The sequence below is a fragment of the Macrobrachium rosenbergii genome, chromosome 56 (assembly GCF_040412425.1).
Source record: "Macrobrachium rosenbergii isolate ZJJX-2024 chromosome 56, ASM4041242v1, whole genome shotgun sequence".
In the NCBI taxonomy this organism is placed as follows: Eukaryota; Metazoa; Arthropoda; class Malacostraca; order Decapoda; family Palaemonidae; genus Macrobrachium; species Macrobrachium rosenbergii.
Genome location: NC_089796.1, coordinates 10,075,978 through 10,093,654, shown reverse-complemented (window position 1 = coordinate 10,093,654; position 17,677 = coordinate 10,075,978). Strand labels below are relative to the sequence as shown.

At 37.3% G+C, this 17,677-nt stretch overlaps 1 protein-coding gene across 6 annotated transcripts in view; it reads left to right on the top strand.

The window, feature by feature from the left end:
* LOC136836414 (echinoderm microtubule-associated protein-like 6) overlaps positions 1-17,677 on the top strand; it is a 44,310-nt gene that overhangs the window by 19,822 nt on the left and 6,811 nt on the right. For 3 of the 6 annotated variants that reach the window (XM_067100626.1, XM_067100627.1, XM_067100625.1), the window contains exons 14-28: positions 1,462-1,620; positions 2,464-2,593; positions 3,111-3,257; positions 3,990-4,176; positions 5,325-5,524; positions 5,973-6,123; positions 8,761-8,922; positions 9,473-9,541; positions 9,772-9,951; positions 11,445-11,643; positions 11,803-12,081; positions 12,699-12,946; positions 13,537-13,756; positions 14,415-14,672; positions 16,803-16,921. In XM_067100626.1, the coding sequence (XP_066956727.1) occupies positions 1,462-1,620; positions 2,464-2,593; positions 3,111-3,257; positions 3,990-4,176; positions 5,325-5,524; positions 5,973-6,123; positions 8,761-8,922; positions 9,473-9,541; positions 9,772-9,951; positions 11,445-11,643; positions 11,803-12,081; positions 12,699-12,946; positions 13,537-13,756; positions 14,415-14,672; positions 16,803-16,921 (2,708 nt within the window). The remainder of the gene's footprint in view (positions 1-1,461; positions 1,621-2,463; positions 2,594-3,110; positions 3,258-3,989; positions 4,177-5,324; positions 5,525-5,972; positions 6,124-8,760; positions 8,923-9,472; positions 9,542-9,771; positions 9,952-11,444; positions 11,644-11,802; positions 12,082-12,698; positions 12,947-13,536; positions 13,757-14,414; positions 14,673-16,802; positions 16,922-17,677) is intronic. The other 3 variants (XM_067100629.1, XM_067100628.1, XR_010852390.1) reach the window with 2 other exon arrangements.

Sequence of the window (17,677 nt, the reverse complement as noted above, 5' to 3'; positions counted from 1 at the left end):
CTAGTCTTTCCCAAGGTCTCATTCTTTATTTTGTCTCCACTTTTGAAAAGGGCTTATGCGCTATCACTTAAGAAAGGATGTATCATCGCATATATTTGTCACGATTATATTTTGCACCAGAAATGTAAAACATTTTTTATCTATGCAATATTAAAACATGTTAGGCATTTTCAAACACTGTAGATAATCCCAAAACCATTGCAGAAGTTCAAAGTGCGTGCTGTCTAATATCACAAAAATGCGTGATGACAAAATGCAAATATTATAATAATTATACAATAGTGATTTTCTTACGCTTTCTTTACTCTTTCACATTGAGTCATTGTATTTAGTGAAAGCTTGATATTCATTTGTATGAAAGTTTTGCGCGTTGCAAACCAAGAAGGTGAATTAGGCCTATAGCGCATTTTGGGATGTCAAAGCTTCGTTGTTCTATCCCTTCCAAGCTCTAAATGTCAAAGTTCGTTGTTCTATCTCTTGCAGGCTCTAATGTCAAAGCTTCGTTGCTCTATCCCTTCCAGACTCTACATGTTAAAGCTTCGTTGTTCTGTCCCTTTCAAGCTCTTAAATGTCAAAGCTTTGTTGTTCTATCCCTTCCAAGCTCTAAATGTCAGAGCTCCGTTGTTCTATACCTTTCAAGCTCTTAAATGTCAGAGCTTTGTTGTTCTATCGCTTTCAAGCTCTAAATGTCAAAGCTTTGTTGTTCTATCTCTTGCAAGCTCTAAATGTCAAACCTTCGTTATTCTATCCCTTTCAAGCTCTAAATGTCAAAGCTTCGTTGTTCTACTTTTCCAGGCTCTATATGTCAAAGCTTCGTTGTTCTATCCCTTTCAAGCTCTAAATGTCAAAGCTTTGTTGTTCTATCTCTTGCAGGCTCTAAATGTCAAAGCTTCGTTGTTTTATCATTTTCAAGCTCTAAATGTCAAAGCTTCGTTGTTCTATCCCTTCTAGGCTCTAAATGTCAAAGCTTCGTTGTTCTATCCCTTCCAAGCTCTAAATGTCAAACCTTCGTTGTTCTATCCCTTTCAAGTTCTAAATGTCAAAACTTTGTTGTTCTAACTCTTGCAGGCTCGAAATGTCAAAGCTTCGTTGTTCTATCCCTTCCAGGCTCTACATGTCAGAGCTTCATTTTTCTATCCCTTCCAGGCTCTACATCACTTACTGTGAGCTTGTTGTTCTATCTTGTGTTTTTCCCATATGTCAAAGCTTCGTTGTTCTGTCCCTTCCAGTCTCTAAATGTCAAAGCTTCGTTGTTCTATCGCTTCCAGGCTCTACATGTCAAAGCTTCGTTGTTCTATCCTTCCAGGCCCCAGCACGTCAAGCCTGTTTTTCACCTCCAGGCTTCTCACATGTCAGAGCTTCGTTATTTTATCCCTTTTAAGTCAAAGCTTTTGTTCTATCCCTTCCAGGCTGTCAGAGCCTCGTTATTTTATCCTCATCTGTCAAAGCTTGCTCTAGCAGGCTCTAAATGTCAAAGCTTCGTTGGTCACAGCGAGCACGTGACCAATGTCAGATGGACAAACGACTCTGAATTCGTGGTGTCAGTAGGAGGGGCAGACCATGCTGTTTTTCTGTGGAGATTCAGGCCCAATCGTAAGGGCACCCCGGGTACTAACAGAGGTAAGTCCCAAAATTTTTATAGTTTTTAAAATGTTATTGGCGATCTTTTTAACCTTTGAATAGTAGGCTACTGTGGTGCTTCTCAATAACATGTTTTGTTTGTCTTACAAATGGAAACTTTTACCAAAAAATAAAAACTTCAGTAGGCTGTAAACGTCATTACAGTTTTTTTTGTAAATGTAAAATAAGACTAAAAACTGGTAAAAGAAAGGAAATTAATATAAAGATTTTTTTTTGCATTGTGTTTTCATTATTGATAAAAGCCATCAAAAACTCTGTTGGGCCCTGATTAGGATGGTAATGCCACTTTTATGACGGTCTAATTTCCTTAGTAAATGTCAAATAGATCTTCAGTACAATTAAAATGTTTTTGGTCTGGTGCTCTAATATATAAATTATTACTCCACGTCTAACTCACAAGTTTAATATTCCTGTTAATATAGCATTAATTTCATATAAAATTCTGTATTTGCAGACTGAATTTTGGGAAGGGGAAAAATTATTAAATAATTATGGCTATGAAAATAAAGAACCATTTTTGCAGTTATGTTTCAGTATCTACTATTCATAAATCAGTCATCAGAGTTCTTTTCACTTAATATTTGAAACAGCAGAATTAGGTCTATTAAAGAAGTATAAAAGCTTTTGAATGTACTTTAAAACAAAAGGAATAAAATAGGTTCTAACGATCTTAGGCTAAAAATAAGTAAAACTGGCTGGTGAAAAACTGAAATTTAGTGCACGATCTTAACAGGCGCACCACGTAACCATCGAAATGAATGAAGCGTATGCAATTATGAAATTTAGCGTCAATGTAGTATTTATAGTCGTGAATATTTTCAGTGCAAATCCCAGAGAAAGTTCAAGAATTATCAGACGACGACGCAATAGATACCGAGGACGAACTGGAGGGAATCCCAGAGCTCACGTTGGATCTGGAGGAGGAGATGTCCAGTGTAAACACGATGTCCAGGTTAGTTCAGTAGCTTGCTGTATCCTTGAAGAAAGCGTCACACGAGTTTGTTTTCCTGTTGTCTTTTAGCATCTTTCAGCCAAACTTTACATCTAGTGGCCAGTATTAGTGGTGGTATTGAGCTCATGTGTGTTCGTACTCTTTCCACATCAGTTTTACCAGCAACTGAATAGATTTGGGTCACTTAGCGTAAGATTGGTTGGTAAGGTACAAATAGATTCTAGTGTTAGGTACCATCTTGTGACCAAATTTTTACCCCAAATATTGTACCTGGACATGTTCAAAACGATCATAGATGACTTCAGTGTTGCCACTAATATTGATCAGCCAGCCAAAATTAAAATTCGATTCCAAAATTGACCAAAAAATGTCCCCACTACCTGCTGTTAGAAAATAATTGCATAAGTAAAAATTAAGGCGTATCCTCGCATCTTGGATGAATGACATATCTTCCGCATCATTCTATAGAACATGACGCCTACATATATTAATACTTAAACGTTTATATAACATTCAGGCAAAAGAACAAGCGTTCGACGAGTGCCACGCCTGGAGTTGAGATCGCAAAGGATTCTGCTTTTGCCAAAAGACGCGATGCTGTTGGACACGACCTCAAGGCTAACGTCTTTCCCGAGCAGAGCCTTTCTATCAAACACGTCTTTGGGTAAGGAGTCTAAGGGCGGGTAATCTAATGCCCTTTTGTTTTTGTAGCCCAGGCCGGAAGAGAGAGAGAGAGAGAGAGAGAGAGAGAGAGAGAGAGAGGAGAGAGAGAGAGAGAGAGGAGGGTGGGGTTTAACCGTTGAGAACTAATTGAACTTTTTAAAAGAGACACTATATAAAAGTTAGGAAAAACATGCTCGGGAATTTAATTCCAAAGGTCAGAAGTTTTAAAATATTACGTTGACAGTGTCTTTTTTTTGTAATATAAATATGGTCATTTTCATATCTAGTTTAAGGAAGTAATACAGGTTTACTTTTTGCTGTGATGTCTAGTCTTTTCCGTTAATGCTGCAATCTGTTATACATTTTAATTTAGCAAAGAATATGTGTTTAAGACTGAAGTACGTGTTGGTATGTATAATATATATATTATACATGTTATATATATATATATATATATATATATATATATATATATATATATATATATATATATATACATACACACACATAAAGAATAAATCAGAAAAACTCTTTGTCACTGTGTGTTTTGAGCATTTTTAATAATTAACTGTTAGGCGTTTGTTTTCTTTACCTGATATCGTTATGTGTTTGTACAGAAGATTTCGATTTCGTCCAATGCAGTTCTGGCTAATACTTGTAGTTCAAATATTTCACGAAATTCTTCTTAATACTCCCTACTCGTTGTAGGCTAAACTTCCGCTCTTTTCAACAGGTACAGGGCGCACGAATGTCGTGACAACGCCCACTGGCTGAAAGACGAACACATAGTCTATCACGTAGCAGCGGTGGGCGTGGTGCTTGATCTAAAGACGAAGACCCAGAGCCATTATCTTCATCACACTGATGATATCTTGTGCCTCGCTGTTCACCCCGAGGGAGTTTTGGTAGCTACTGGACAGGTAAGTACAGTGAAGTCATTCTTCCAGAAATCTTGCAAAGTTTGTTGCGAAACATTGGCTTGACGAGTGTCTAGATCTACAGGCTTGAGTTAATATGTGTTTAGGGGTCAACATTTTGTATTGGCCTAGGGCACCTATATTTCAACAGCAGGTATTGAATATTGTTTGATATGGTTTTATATTGTAATATAGTATTTTGTTGAGCTGGCCGATTCACTCATTTGCATCTCTTAACACTGCTATTAGTCGTACATTATTATTCTGAGATGAGACATGAATTTAATAAATTATTACTTGACATTAATTGTTTGTAACTTGTAAAAATATATAGGTCTATTTGTGGACAGTGATAAACCTTAAATTCTTAATTCACTGTTAAGACTGAGGGATCATGCCAACTCATTTTGTATTTGCCACCTTGTTGCCTTAGATATATTGCTTCTCTCAGTCTCGGGTAGACCACCTTCTTTCTTTCATGGGTTACGCTTTCTCATTTCCGTGCTTGTCTGTGTTCTCTGATCGGTATGTTCTTTCGAGATCAGGCTGTCAGTATTCTCTCATTATGAGATTGGGCACTTCTCTTATATTGAGATCTGCTATAATTATCCTAGTTTCATACAGACACCAATCCGTTATTTTTAAGTTGGGTACATTCCGATATTTTCAAACTGACAATCTTTCCTCATATTATTGTCGACAACCTCTAGGATGTCTTCTATTTTCTATTTTCATGATGTTAGATAGTCTGCAGTTTCACATTTTCTGACTGATTATGTTATCCTAGTTTTATACTTGCCGGTCTTCTACTTGTATATTTCACATTGGCTGTATTCACCAATTTTCAGAATGTTTTGTTCCATTGTTTACGAGACAGTCAAAGTTCTCCCATTTTCAGATTGACCGAAAGTCTTTTCCACCTGGCCACATTTTCTTATTTCCTGACTGTCTATGCTTTTTCCTTAATTTGAATCAGCGCTGTTTTCTTGTTTTAGTTTGTTTTTATTCTCCCATATATCACTAAATCCAAGTTCACACTACCTCCCATACATGTTCTGTCATGTCTAATTTTCATGTTATCCATAATACTCTTATTGTTGGAATGCCTGTGTCGTCTCATTTTCAGTACGCCTAGGCCCTTCTATTTACAGATTGGCCGAGACGCTGTGGTTCACGTGTGGGATGGGCTGAACCAGAAAATAATGTCTCTGCTGAAGAATGGTCACTCCAAGGGCGTCTCCAGCGTCGCGTTTAGCGCTGACGGCGAAAGAGTGGCGTCCTTAGGCCTAGATGATCATCACACTTTGATCGTCTGGAACTGGAAGAAGGGATACAAACTCGCCTCTGCCAGGTATTGTATTGAAGGATTTAATTCTTTGTTTGGTTTTAGTTTTGAATTAGATGTTTTATCCTTCCTCTTTGTTTTTTTTCTTATTTTATCAAGTCTGGGCTACATAAGGACAGGAGGGTGTTCGTCCTATCGACAGTATAAAATATGTAGAGTCAATGTTGAAGGCGTGCGTGCACATACTCCCATATATATATATATATATATATATATATATATATATATGTGTGTGTGTGTGTGTGTGTGTGTGTGTGTGTGTGTGTGTGTACCTGTGTCCCATTACTGTATCATTGTGTCGGAATGTTTCCTATTTCATTAGTATATCGTAAACTACCGTAAGTCTACATTATGCTCCACTTTTTCTCAGATAGCATTTGCAGAGCCTGAAGGACATAATAACCTCAGCTATGATAGTACATTAGGAAGTAAAATTTTTGTTTTCTTTTTACAGAGGTTACAACGACAAGGTCTTCGGTATTCGATTCAGCCCTACCAACAGCAACCGTCTGCTGTCATACGGGGCAAAGCACATCAAGCTATGGAACCAGGCTGGTGGGGGTCTGACTTACCGCCAAGTGGCGATGGGATCCAAATTTAAACAGGTAAAATATAACAGGTCCTTCTTGTATGAAAGCATTTTATTTTGAAAAATTAGGCCAGATAGCAAGATACCACAGACATTATGTCTTTTGCTCTTTCGGATGCTGATAAAAAATCTGTAGGGAGACGTTTATATTTATGAATTTTTTTTAATGCTTTGACCTAAAAATGAATACCACATGAAACTGATTGCTAACTATTGTACTTTTCGCTTCATTTCTGCAGTATTTATGTGGAAATGAGGTAGAGCAAGTGTTCATCCTAGCGTCGTAAATTTGTAATATTGAAAATATGCAAATGTGTTGTGACTGCAACGTTTTTCGGTTGTAGAATTGACTGCTTTTCAGTATCTTCGATTCAGATTTCGTTAATTTTGAAAGCAGGTTTTCAAATTTCCATTATTTGTAACTTCATATCCAACGAATGATCTTATAAAAGTAAATAATTAGAGTATGCATAGATTATGCAAAATTCTTTAGAGAGACTTATTTTATTCATTGATCTAATTGTGATCCATTCACATTTTTTCTTGCATCTAAGCAAACTACACTGCTCATATGTTAGGAAACGTACTAATTTATTGTAGACTTTTCCCCATTGAGGCTGTGGTTCCGGGTGTTAGTGATCCGGTTCTCAGTAGGCATTTTGGGATGAGGCTGCGATCGCCACACTCTTCTCTTATCTAGTTGCGACCAATTACAGTTGACTAACTGTATGGAAATCTTAATTTCCCCCCGATGGTCAACAAGGGTAGAATGCAATTTAATGGCGTCCTCAGTATGAGTTTGTCTCGGACCCGGGACCTCTCTCTTGCTGGAGAGGCGAGCGTCCTAACCACTGTACTAATACTACATGTGAATTATCGTTTACTTATTGCAAAAAAGAAACTCTCTCTCTCTCTCTCTCTCTCTCTCTCTCTCTCTCTCTCTCTCTCTCTCTCTCTCTCTCTGTACTGGTAGCTTTGTTTCGTCAGTCTTTGTTGTGTAACCATTACCTATTTACCATTTTGCGCATAAACGATTCATGTTGTGTTGTAGGAGTTCTCTCTCTTTAATCCTACATATTTTTTTAGCATCGGCATATCTGTCAAGATGATCATTTGTATCCGCAGGATCACTTTATGGATAGGTAAGGAGTAAACTGAACGCAACCTGGTGTTTCTTAATTACCAGGCCACCATCTGCCAAAGACGCCGTTGTTACGTTAATAATCCAGTTACAGAGTTCTGATGTCACAGTATTAACTTCTGTAGTGTAACTTATGCTAACTAGTAATCTTGAGTTTTATAATTTAGTGTAGCTGATTGATAGTAGGAGTAGCCTATGTCAAGTTGATTTCTCCGCCATGATATTCTGCCATTTTTGTTGCCGAGGCTAGGCCTATCCCTGTCTTGTATGTGTGTTTGTGCAATTATTGTTTTGGGGAAATCACGTAGCTTTTATGTTCCCCATCATTCCAAACCCAGACATCTTTAAAGATTACGGGGACCGCTGTGAAGAACGAGTTTTATGTTAGGGATGTGAAAATTAGTAATTATGCTTATTGCCAGCTGCAGAAGGCAGATGAAATACAGGGTAAATATTTACGATTAACTTTTAGTAGTAAATTTGGGAATAATGGCCAGTTTTGTAGTTTTTGTGTGTTTTGACAGAATTGATAATTTTTATTGGAAATGCTTTGTTACACCATCACAACCCCATTACTGTGAAACTAATAAGAACACCTGAGTGGCAATTCTAGTTTATGGGGTTGGGGAAACAAAAAAACGTGAGTGGAATGTAGGGGTTTACTCTATAGTAACCTAACCTAACAAGAGATGCCAGGTCTTACCTAACTTAACCTTGTGTTCCCCTTTTTTATTAGCTGGAGTTTTTATTGGGTTAACTAATTAATTATTAGTTAAGTGATTATTAAATTCGTCAGAATTGCATCAACAACTATTAGCAAAACCGAATTTGATCAGGCTGAAAATGTGAGTGTTGTTGAGAACCTAACTATTCACTTCCTGACAGTGGGTAGGCTAGGTCGTTCCTTAGCATTAGAAACAAAGAAATACAAGTAGTGACGCATAGCTAAAGAATTGCATATCAGAACTGGAGTGGAAGGAAACACATGAATGAAAGAATATCGCACAATAAACCGGAAAATAATGTTCTAGAAGTTTATGCATCTATAACCAGTCAAGAATCCTCTGCTTTAGGATCTTGGAAAACACCTTGTAACCTCCTCTATCACTCAGTCCTTCTTCATGTGTTGTTAAAAAGCAAGCAGTTTGTTAAACTGTTTATAGCCCTAGTACCAACTGTGACATGCATCAAATGTTCCCATGTTGTGGTCCTCCAGCTCAGTGGTCAAGATAAACGAAAGGCCTTAATTACAATCATCTGGGTAGATAAGCTGGTCTGCCTCTGCTTTATACCACAAACCCACATGAATAGGAGCCTCTCCATATCCTTCACAGCTGTGTCTTAAGCCCTTAGTGATCCTTTTGACAGTCTTATGGGAACTTGCAATATGCCCAGGACCATCATCCATGTACAGTATACCAGAATTTTATGATTATGTACGTATGCAGATTATGCTATTTTTGCAAATTAAGCTAAATATGTCATGCCTAAACCCTTGAATTTTATTTACAGGAGACTGTTTTGTGCTGCAGTGCCGGTGTAGATGATGGGTCAGGTGAATGGTGGGTGCTGGGTCTTTCATGTGGTTATGTTTTCCTGATCAAGGATGGTGTTGTAGAACGCAGCTTTAGAGCCCATAAAGTTCCTGTCTATTCCATCCTAGTCACAAAAGAAGTAAGAAAAACATATTTCACGTTGATTCACTGTCTAATAAAGGTGATGTGTGAATGTCTGTATTTCATAGTATAAATAAAAAGACTTGATTTTCATCCAGTTGTACTGTAAAGTAAATTATTATGTTAAGGCTTTTGCAACAGTTTATACAACATAATATGTGTATGGCATACTGTATTTGGAAAATTTGTGTAGTATTACTACACTACACAGTCAGTTTTAATGAAAAGAGTGATAATTAGATGTACAGTAGTCTTTGGCCATTATAATATTGTAATCATAGTTACATTTAGTTGTGTGTGTATATAATGTCCATTTTTTTAAAAATTACAATTTATAATTCTCACGAAATATTTTATCAGAAGGTTGAGCCAAATACTGATGTGCATCCAGTAGCATGTAATACTGTAAATAAAATTCAAATATCATGCTAAACATAATACACCAAAGCTTCTTATTTCATTAGATTAAGGTATGTGTTAGCTATATACTTGTATGGCTTTTGACACCCTCAAACATGGAGCTTGTTGCATTGTTTCATTGGTTTCAGTTTATTTGGACTGCCGGGCAAGGAGGATATGTATGCAAGTGGGACCAAGAGATGAAGAAATGCCTGAAGGTAAGTTACTGCAAGTCATTGTTTTGTACTCTTTTTGTCATTCGTTATGATGTCAATAAAGTATAACAATTTTAATACAGCAATATCTTTTATGACTATCCAGTGGTTTGATATGTCTAGACTGAAATTATGATATAGAAAAGTTATGTACTGCCTTGAAAACTGTTTTTGATTGACATAATCTTTGTGATTATTTATTAAAACCAAAGTCCTCTCTTCACCAATTGCAGGTGTTTCCAGTAACAGACCATTTTCTTGAAGAATCCACCCCTGTATCTCTGATGTCCTCACAGCCAGGGATTCGCAGTCTGTCAGTGGCAGCTGGATCTGATGTCCCACTTCTTGTTGGTACTCAACACTCTGAATTACTCCTTATGGATGATGAAGGAAAAATTTCTCTTTTAGTTCAAGTAAGATTAACTTCAGTAATTCGACTTCTAAATCTAGAAGTCACGGTGTATAGCATTGAACCAAGGTAGATCATAAGTTACTTTTGAACACCCTCAAACTTGAAGCTAGTATTAAGAGGCCATTAAGAAAAAAATAACAACCACCTGGATAGAGGGGAAAGAGGGTACTAATCTATTAGTAAACAAGCGTATCCCATTAGTAGACAGCAAATATTTATACTGTGTATGAGATCTGTACTTTAAGCAATGGAGACATGAGATGGGTACATTAACGATTTTACATCAGACTGTCCCTTTAAGAGGTTAGATGTGAATTGGATTCTCTGAGATCTTAACTTTTAGAGGTGGCACAAAGTTTAATTGAAATTTCAAAGGATTCATTGGATGATGTATTGCCCCTACCCCTTCCTTCAAATAATTCTTGTATGTACTGATGTTCATCTACTTGTGCTTGTGATGCTGAACACTAAAACTCCCACTGGCATCAGTGTCAGTAATGTTACCAATACCATTTGCTTGCCCACCTTGTACCCCTTTGAGAGTGTTCTCCATGGAGCCCATTCTGTCTATGCTCTAGTTAGCTGAAAGCATGAACTTATGCTTCATCAAATCGTGACTTTATATGGCACTCAGTATGGGGACTGGACTTTGCAGAGGGGCACCACCATTCTTCTACTGCCATTCACAAAGTTTTTCTGTGATAGAAGGGGGCTTATTGTTATTTAGATTGGAGGGGTGAGGAGACAGGAAATGTTAAGTCTTATCCTTTTGTCAGACCCGTACTCCACTTAAATCAAAATCATAAACACTCATAGTATGAGATCCTTAGATGGGTGATGATGTCTTTTTGTTTGATTTCTTTACCAGAGATATTTTGTGTCCATTCTGCAAGGTTTCAGTGCAACATTCAGAAGGTAGTGTGCCTGTTTTGAATTTTCCTTCAAAAGAAAGGCCTTGTCACCTAAAAAGTTATTAGAAACATTTAAAAATCTTGTATTGCTACAGAGGAGTTGTCCTGTGGGATTTGTGGTCAAATGAGTGTTCTTCATTCTTTTATACATCCATATGTACCAGAGGATCAAGTACATCTGAAATTATGGATTTTAGTTTTAAACAACACCCCATTTTGTTTTTAAGATAAATTTACAACTTGAGTTTTATATTATTCTTGAAGAAAATGGTGTGGTCTATGAATGTCAGTACTGAATGTATATATCTAAAGGTCTTTCATTATAAGTTACTGATTTAAAGTAATACAACCACTGTTACTGGTAATTTGTAGTATATTGATATCTTAGTGGATTATAATTTAGCTGCATAATCATAGGTTTAGGAAAAACCATATGTGAAGCTAATATCTGTCATAAAAAATTTATTACTGTATACTCGTACTTATTTATATGTGGAGGAAATCATGACGCTGAAGTTTTTGCCTTGAAGATTTGTAATAGTATTGCTACTGTACTCTTAAATCTGTGGCTGGTTCTCTTTAGGGTCATGGTAAAGGCGAAGTCTGGGGCCTAGACACTCATCCACTGAAGCCAGAAGCTGTAACAGTAGGTGACGATAACTCACTCCGTAGATGGGATCTTGTGGATAGACTACCGCTTGGTTCAGCCAATCTTCGGAAGACAGCAAGATGTGTTCACTTTCATCCAACTGCAGCCTTCTTGGTTGTTGGGTTCCTTGATGGTAAATATGATGCTATTTGCATCTCTTTTTAAATACCAAGGTATCTTTAAGTAATTTACTTGAACAGTTTTATATTTATATTTTGTTATATATTTTATATTAAAATATGACTTCTAAAGGGTTTCATTTGCTAAATTTTTGTTACACATCCAATTTCAGGTAGCATTGCCATGTACCTATACCCTTCCTTAGAGAAGCAGGGTGGAGCACAGCACCGTTCTGAAGGTATATCAGACGTAAAGTTCTCTCCTGATGGCCGGTTTCTAGCAGCTGGATCCCATGAAAGTGTAGTTGATTTGTATGTAGTTGACACAGATGGAGATATAGTGAGTAAGGAGAGCTCAGGGTTAAAAAGAGTTGGTATTTGCCGTGGGGCCTCTTCGTGGATCACTCACATCACGTGGCATAAGGACTCTCGTCTTCTACAAATAAATTCGGGTAAGTTTGTAAGAAAGTAACTTGCAAAGAGTGTGATAGAAAGCAAACGGAGTTGGGATTCTAGTTCCTAAAAACCCTTATTTTAGTAAAATTTATCTTAGCATGGAAAATGAATAGTAGTTGGTCATAGTTGCTGTAAGGCCACTTAACATAAATTAGTCATTCAGTTTATCCAAAGGCTTATCTCAGCTTACCTTAGATATGAAAATGATGGTCTGTAGCAGACAGTATGGCTTTCCTAAGACCCAAAAGTTGTGGCAGGTGAATTATCGTCTTGAACTCCAAATCTGATCCATTTGGCAAGGTATAACTAGAATTCATGATTGTTAATAGTAGTGTGAAGATAGAGAGAGAATTTGTTGGTGATAGACAACCCAGCTTTGGGACATATGGTACAGTACTTGAATAGGCAGACATATTGGAAAGGAGGGTTGACATCCTGACATTATATCATGACTTCCAATTATCACAGGGTATCTCTAGTGGCATCAACAGTACTTAGTATGAAAGTACATAGCCTGGTCACCAAGAGAATAATTCTAAAGGTATTGCAGGATGCAAGAAAACAGAAAAACCAGTACAGTACGTTTAATTTTACTTATTTTTTCAAACAACAGGAGCAGGTGAAGAACTATATTATGAAGCACCACATGGCACTCGTCAGCTCATCAGAGACTCTACCGCCAGTGATTTAGCTTGGATTCCACCTATGACATGTGTGCTTGATGTAACAGTTGAAGGTGTGTGGTCAACTGATATGGACCTGACAGATGTTAATGCTGTTGCAACAGCTCACAAGCTTCCCGTAGTAGCTACAGCCAATGATGCTGGAGGTCTGGTCAGACTTTTTGCATATCCTTGCAAGGTATATTGTTTTTAAAATTATTTTATACTGTAAGCTTCCAGTTTCTAAGAAAAAATATAAAGTATAATTTATCATCTTGCCATGATTTTGTATAGATAACTTTACGTCCTTTTCAGCAGCACATATTTTATGAGTTCTTCCCACACAACATAAAAAGCCACAGTTTGGCTTTGGAGCAGCACTAAAGTGAACTGATTAATGAGATAATTTTATCAGGCTTTGAAGGTGACAGCTGTACTTTTTAGCATAGAAGTAAAGCATTTTGATATACAGTATTTGATAAGCAAGCCATGTGCAAAATTTTCAGGAACAAAATGCTGATCTATAATTTGAGAGTTTTTTAAAAGATTCCCAGCTATTTGTGGGAGATATGGATTTTACTTTTTTTTAATACACATTTCCTGACAACTTAAATTCTGAATGAGAAAATTAAATAAAAAAAAAGCACATATTTGTTTATTTTGGTAAGAATAATGGTGCTGAATGACCACTCTAGGTGCCAGAGGCCTTAAACCCCATAAAACAGCAAGTGATGTTGGTTGTATAAAGGAAAATGTAAATTCAACTTAATTTACTGACTATTTTTGTAGGGAGGATTTAAAAAACACAGACAGTACCGTGCACACAGCAGCCATGTTACAAATGTCAGGTGGTCTTTTGATGATGAATTGGTGATAACCACCGGTGGGGCAGACACAGCAGTGATCGTATGGCAGGTACGTAATGTTCTGGCAACAGATGAAGAAGGTAGAGCCTCGCCATCTGAGTCAGCACACCGTCCCAGCAGTTTAGATGATCTTCCTGATGAAGGTAAGATATTTTTTTTACTATTCCATAAAAGCAGCTGAAAAATTTTGATGGTGTTGATTATTATGACATCGGCTGCTAGACTGTCATGGAGTAAAGAAATTGTACTAAGGCCAGCAATGATAAATAGAAAATGAACTACTGTATTCCATAAACAAGTTAATGTTACATCTTAGATTAAACTATGTTACAGCTGTATTGTACTATAAAACAGTTGATAGTCAGACTTGCTTAATTAAAGAAAATCTTTAAAAGTGTTATAGTATTTGGCATACTCTCTCTCTCTCTCTCTCTCTCTCTCTCTCTCTCTCTCTCTCTCTCTCTCTCTCTCTCTCTCTCTCTCTCTCTCTCTCTCTCTCTCTCTCTCTCAGTTTTGTTATAAATTTTATTAATATAAGTCTAGTGAAAAGAATCAGGTATGCTTAGTTAATTTGGAAATTGAATCTCATCCTTACTAAGTACATTACAGTGCTGTATCATTTTTCTTTGGAACATTTTATCTAATAAGGATATCTTGGTGTTTCTCTGAGACTGCTTGATAGTCTAAGCATTTACCTCCAAGACTTAAGTTATAAAAATACATTATTTTGCATCTATTTTAAGTAACTAAGGTCTAAAATACTCACCACATGAAATATGTACTCTGTATACTCTATTGCAGAAATTACCATGACAGACCTAGAAGCTGCTGGGTTAGAGGATGAAGAAGATGTGCTGTCCATGTCTCAGTTAGCAGAAACTCTCAGAAAGAGAACACTACCAAAGATAGAACCAGAGATGCAGAAGGAACCACAACCACCTATTGTTGAATTAACTGGACTTAAAGAACGTTTGAAATCTCTTCCTTTGCTGACAGCTGATGATGAAACAATTTTTTACTGCAGTGGTTCGGCTATAGGACGCTTAAAAATAACAGATGGTAAGGAAAAGTATGTTTGTCTTGAATATCCTTTTAAGAAAAAAGCTGTTTTATAACATAAAACTTTTCTTGCCCATCAGCATGTAGACGGAAGAGCTTAGTGACTCCTTTGCCTTACTGTTTAGTAAACTGGATGTAAAGCCATTGGGGATCCACAGTATTTCGTCACCAGAGCCTAGAAAGCAAGAATCTTTGTCACTTGAGCACCTGGTGCTAATGATTGTATAGGCTGAAGTCATGCTGAACCTTAGTCCAAGTCATGTTCAGAGGCACTCTGTAGGTGTCATAAATAGTGCACCCATTTTCTTGATTCTTTTTCATCCAGTGATTAAGATTTCAGGGTGATCATCTGTCAAAACTCAGAGCTGCCCTTTCTCAAGGTAGCTGAATTACTTCATCAGATCTGAGGTACTTGTTTTCAAAGGACTAGAACTGCTCTGCTTCCAGTGTTATGAGTTAAAGCTTCTGGCACCTTTTTGCATCATGTGTTGGGCAGGACTCCTAGTCATGTCTGACAACTCTGTAGCATATCAGTGGTGCTAAGGGGCTGCAAAACTGGACTTAGGCCATCATGTAATAAAGGTTTTAACTTGGGCCCATATGCATGAGATAAACATCATTCCAATCCCATTGGGGGCTTTTGCTGTCAGTGCAGTTCATGTTGTGCAATGTAGGCATCACTTAAGGTTGTTTGCAGCATTCCTTCAGCCCCTAGCTGCAACCCCTTTCATACCTTTAACTGTACCTCCATTCACATTCTCTCTCTTCCATCTTACTTTCCACCCTCTCCTAACAGTAGGAGAGGGTTTTCCTCCTGTTATACCTTTAAACCCTTTTTATTCGTAGTTCCTTGTGCTAGGCCTGTAGCCTAAATTTTGTATTCCGTTCTTAAACATCATTCCAGGGTTTGTGTCCAGAAAACTGTGTGGCAGACCAAGCAGGAGTGAGAACTTATTGACCAGCACCTGGGTATGCAGCAGATTAAATATTTGATGCTTAATGCATTATAGGAAGTTTTTGAGGTATACACATTCCCCTCTTTTTGGTATAACAAAAAAAGTCTTGGACAAGGTGTTAATTTACAAGAATCTCAGGGTAACACTAATAGGCTGTCTCAGGCTGAATCTAGATTGGTTATTAGATCTGCTTGCCTTAAAATTGGAAGGAACCACGAGGTTGCCCAAGTGGCAGTTGCTTCTACAATAGAGCTACATTTCCACAGGTATAATTAAAGTCTGGATACATTGGATCCTCACATGTGGAAGTTATCCAACATCATCTCAGAGGGAAAGGTATTTTGAGAAAGTAGCCAAGGCAATCTTAAAGCCTTGCAGAGATTTCACTATTAGTTCATACTGATCAAAGTGGAAATTGTTTGGTATCATCTGTTGCATTGGAAGAAACATTATTCCCCTCTGTGCCACTGTTCCTCACATGGCCAATTTCCTTTAATGGTTTTGGGAGGAGAAGGGTCTGCATCTTATTTTCATTACAGAACCTGAAACACACCTGCAGCTCCTCTTTATATTAAATCAAATTGATGTATGCTCTTATATCATGCATCAACTAGATCCAACTCTTTCATTTACCATTTAATAGTTTGAGAATTTGGCAGCTAAAGTCATCTCCACCTAAATGGAGATTTGGGCATTTAAGTTGTGTTTGTAGTTAAATATGATTTTGAAAAATTGTTTTAATACAAACCCAGTACTTATATGTGATTTCCCTCTTTCCTGCCCCACATTCCAGTTTCCTCCTCCCTGGTCCACATTCCAGTTGTCAGCAGCTGAGTACACAAAGAATGAGCTGGATTGACAGTTGATCCCTGATAGATTTCACAGCACATTCACAGTACACACCTACCCTGGTAGTGGGCTGACCTTTGGAGAAGTTTTTGTCTGGGAGTATTTTATGAGAAATGAAATGGATATTGTAAGTTATGGGTTTATGAAGATTTAGTGATCTGAAACTATGCAGTCATCAGTTATTGTCAGCTAACTGTACAAACCTCATAACTGAGCCTATAATTCTTAAGTTTTTAGGAACTTATTTTGAATATTATCAGATATAATACAGTCCATAAGGAACTGTATGTCCATTGCATTCTGCCATAACAAGATGTCTTTATAGGTGGGGATGTTGTCAGTCAGGAACTTGGTTACGGAGAGCATGAGACACCAGTAACAGCTCTCACTATCTCTGCAGGTGAACCAGTTATGGTAGCTACAGCTCAGGTAAATAAGGAGCAGGTAAATTGCACAACATTCTGTACAAAGGTAGCTATAAATAAAAGAGTGGCCCAAGTTCAGGCAATGTGGTAAGGGTGCGTAACTTTACTTGACAGTAAATTAAAACCAGATCCAACTCTCATTGTAAATGTTCTCACAGGCTAAAAGACTAGAAGTGAGCATCAGTAATAATTAGAGTAGGAGACATTAACACTCTTTAGGTAGCATTTAATATGTTTGACATCCATTGTAAAATTTTTGATGTTCAAATATTTGCAATGATTGCAACTGTGCACCATGCCATTTTTAACATGTCAGATGCCTTGTAACAACTAATTGTTGTCAGGGATTGTGTAGAGGTATGCAATCTTAGCTGAAAAGGAGAACTAGTATTATTTTTAGTTGCTCAGATTAGGAAGTTCTTATCTACATAAAAGTTTGAGGAAGGTTGGGAGGGTTTTGTCCTCCCTTCGTGGGTTGAATATAACATTGGTAGGCTTAGGGTTAAAGACCCCTTTTCTGGGTATGACACTGCATCCTTAGCATTATTTGTTTGGGCTGTGCTAAGGTGAGGTTAGGTAGGCTGAGGGTTTTCCAGAGCGAAAAGTTATGCCCCCTTGTCAGGGTAGGACAGAGTTTTGAGTAAGATTAGGTTTGACTTTCCATTTTTAACATATCATAATGACATAACTTGACATTTTAGAGACTGTGTTTGACCAACTAACTAATGAACTCCCAAAACACAATGGTAGAAGGAATGTTACCTCAAATTTCTGT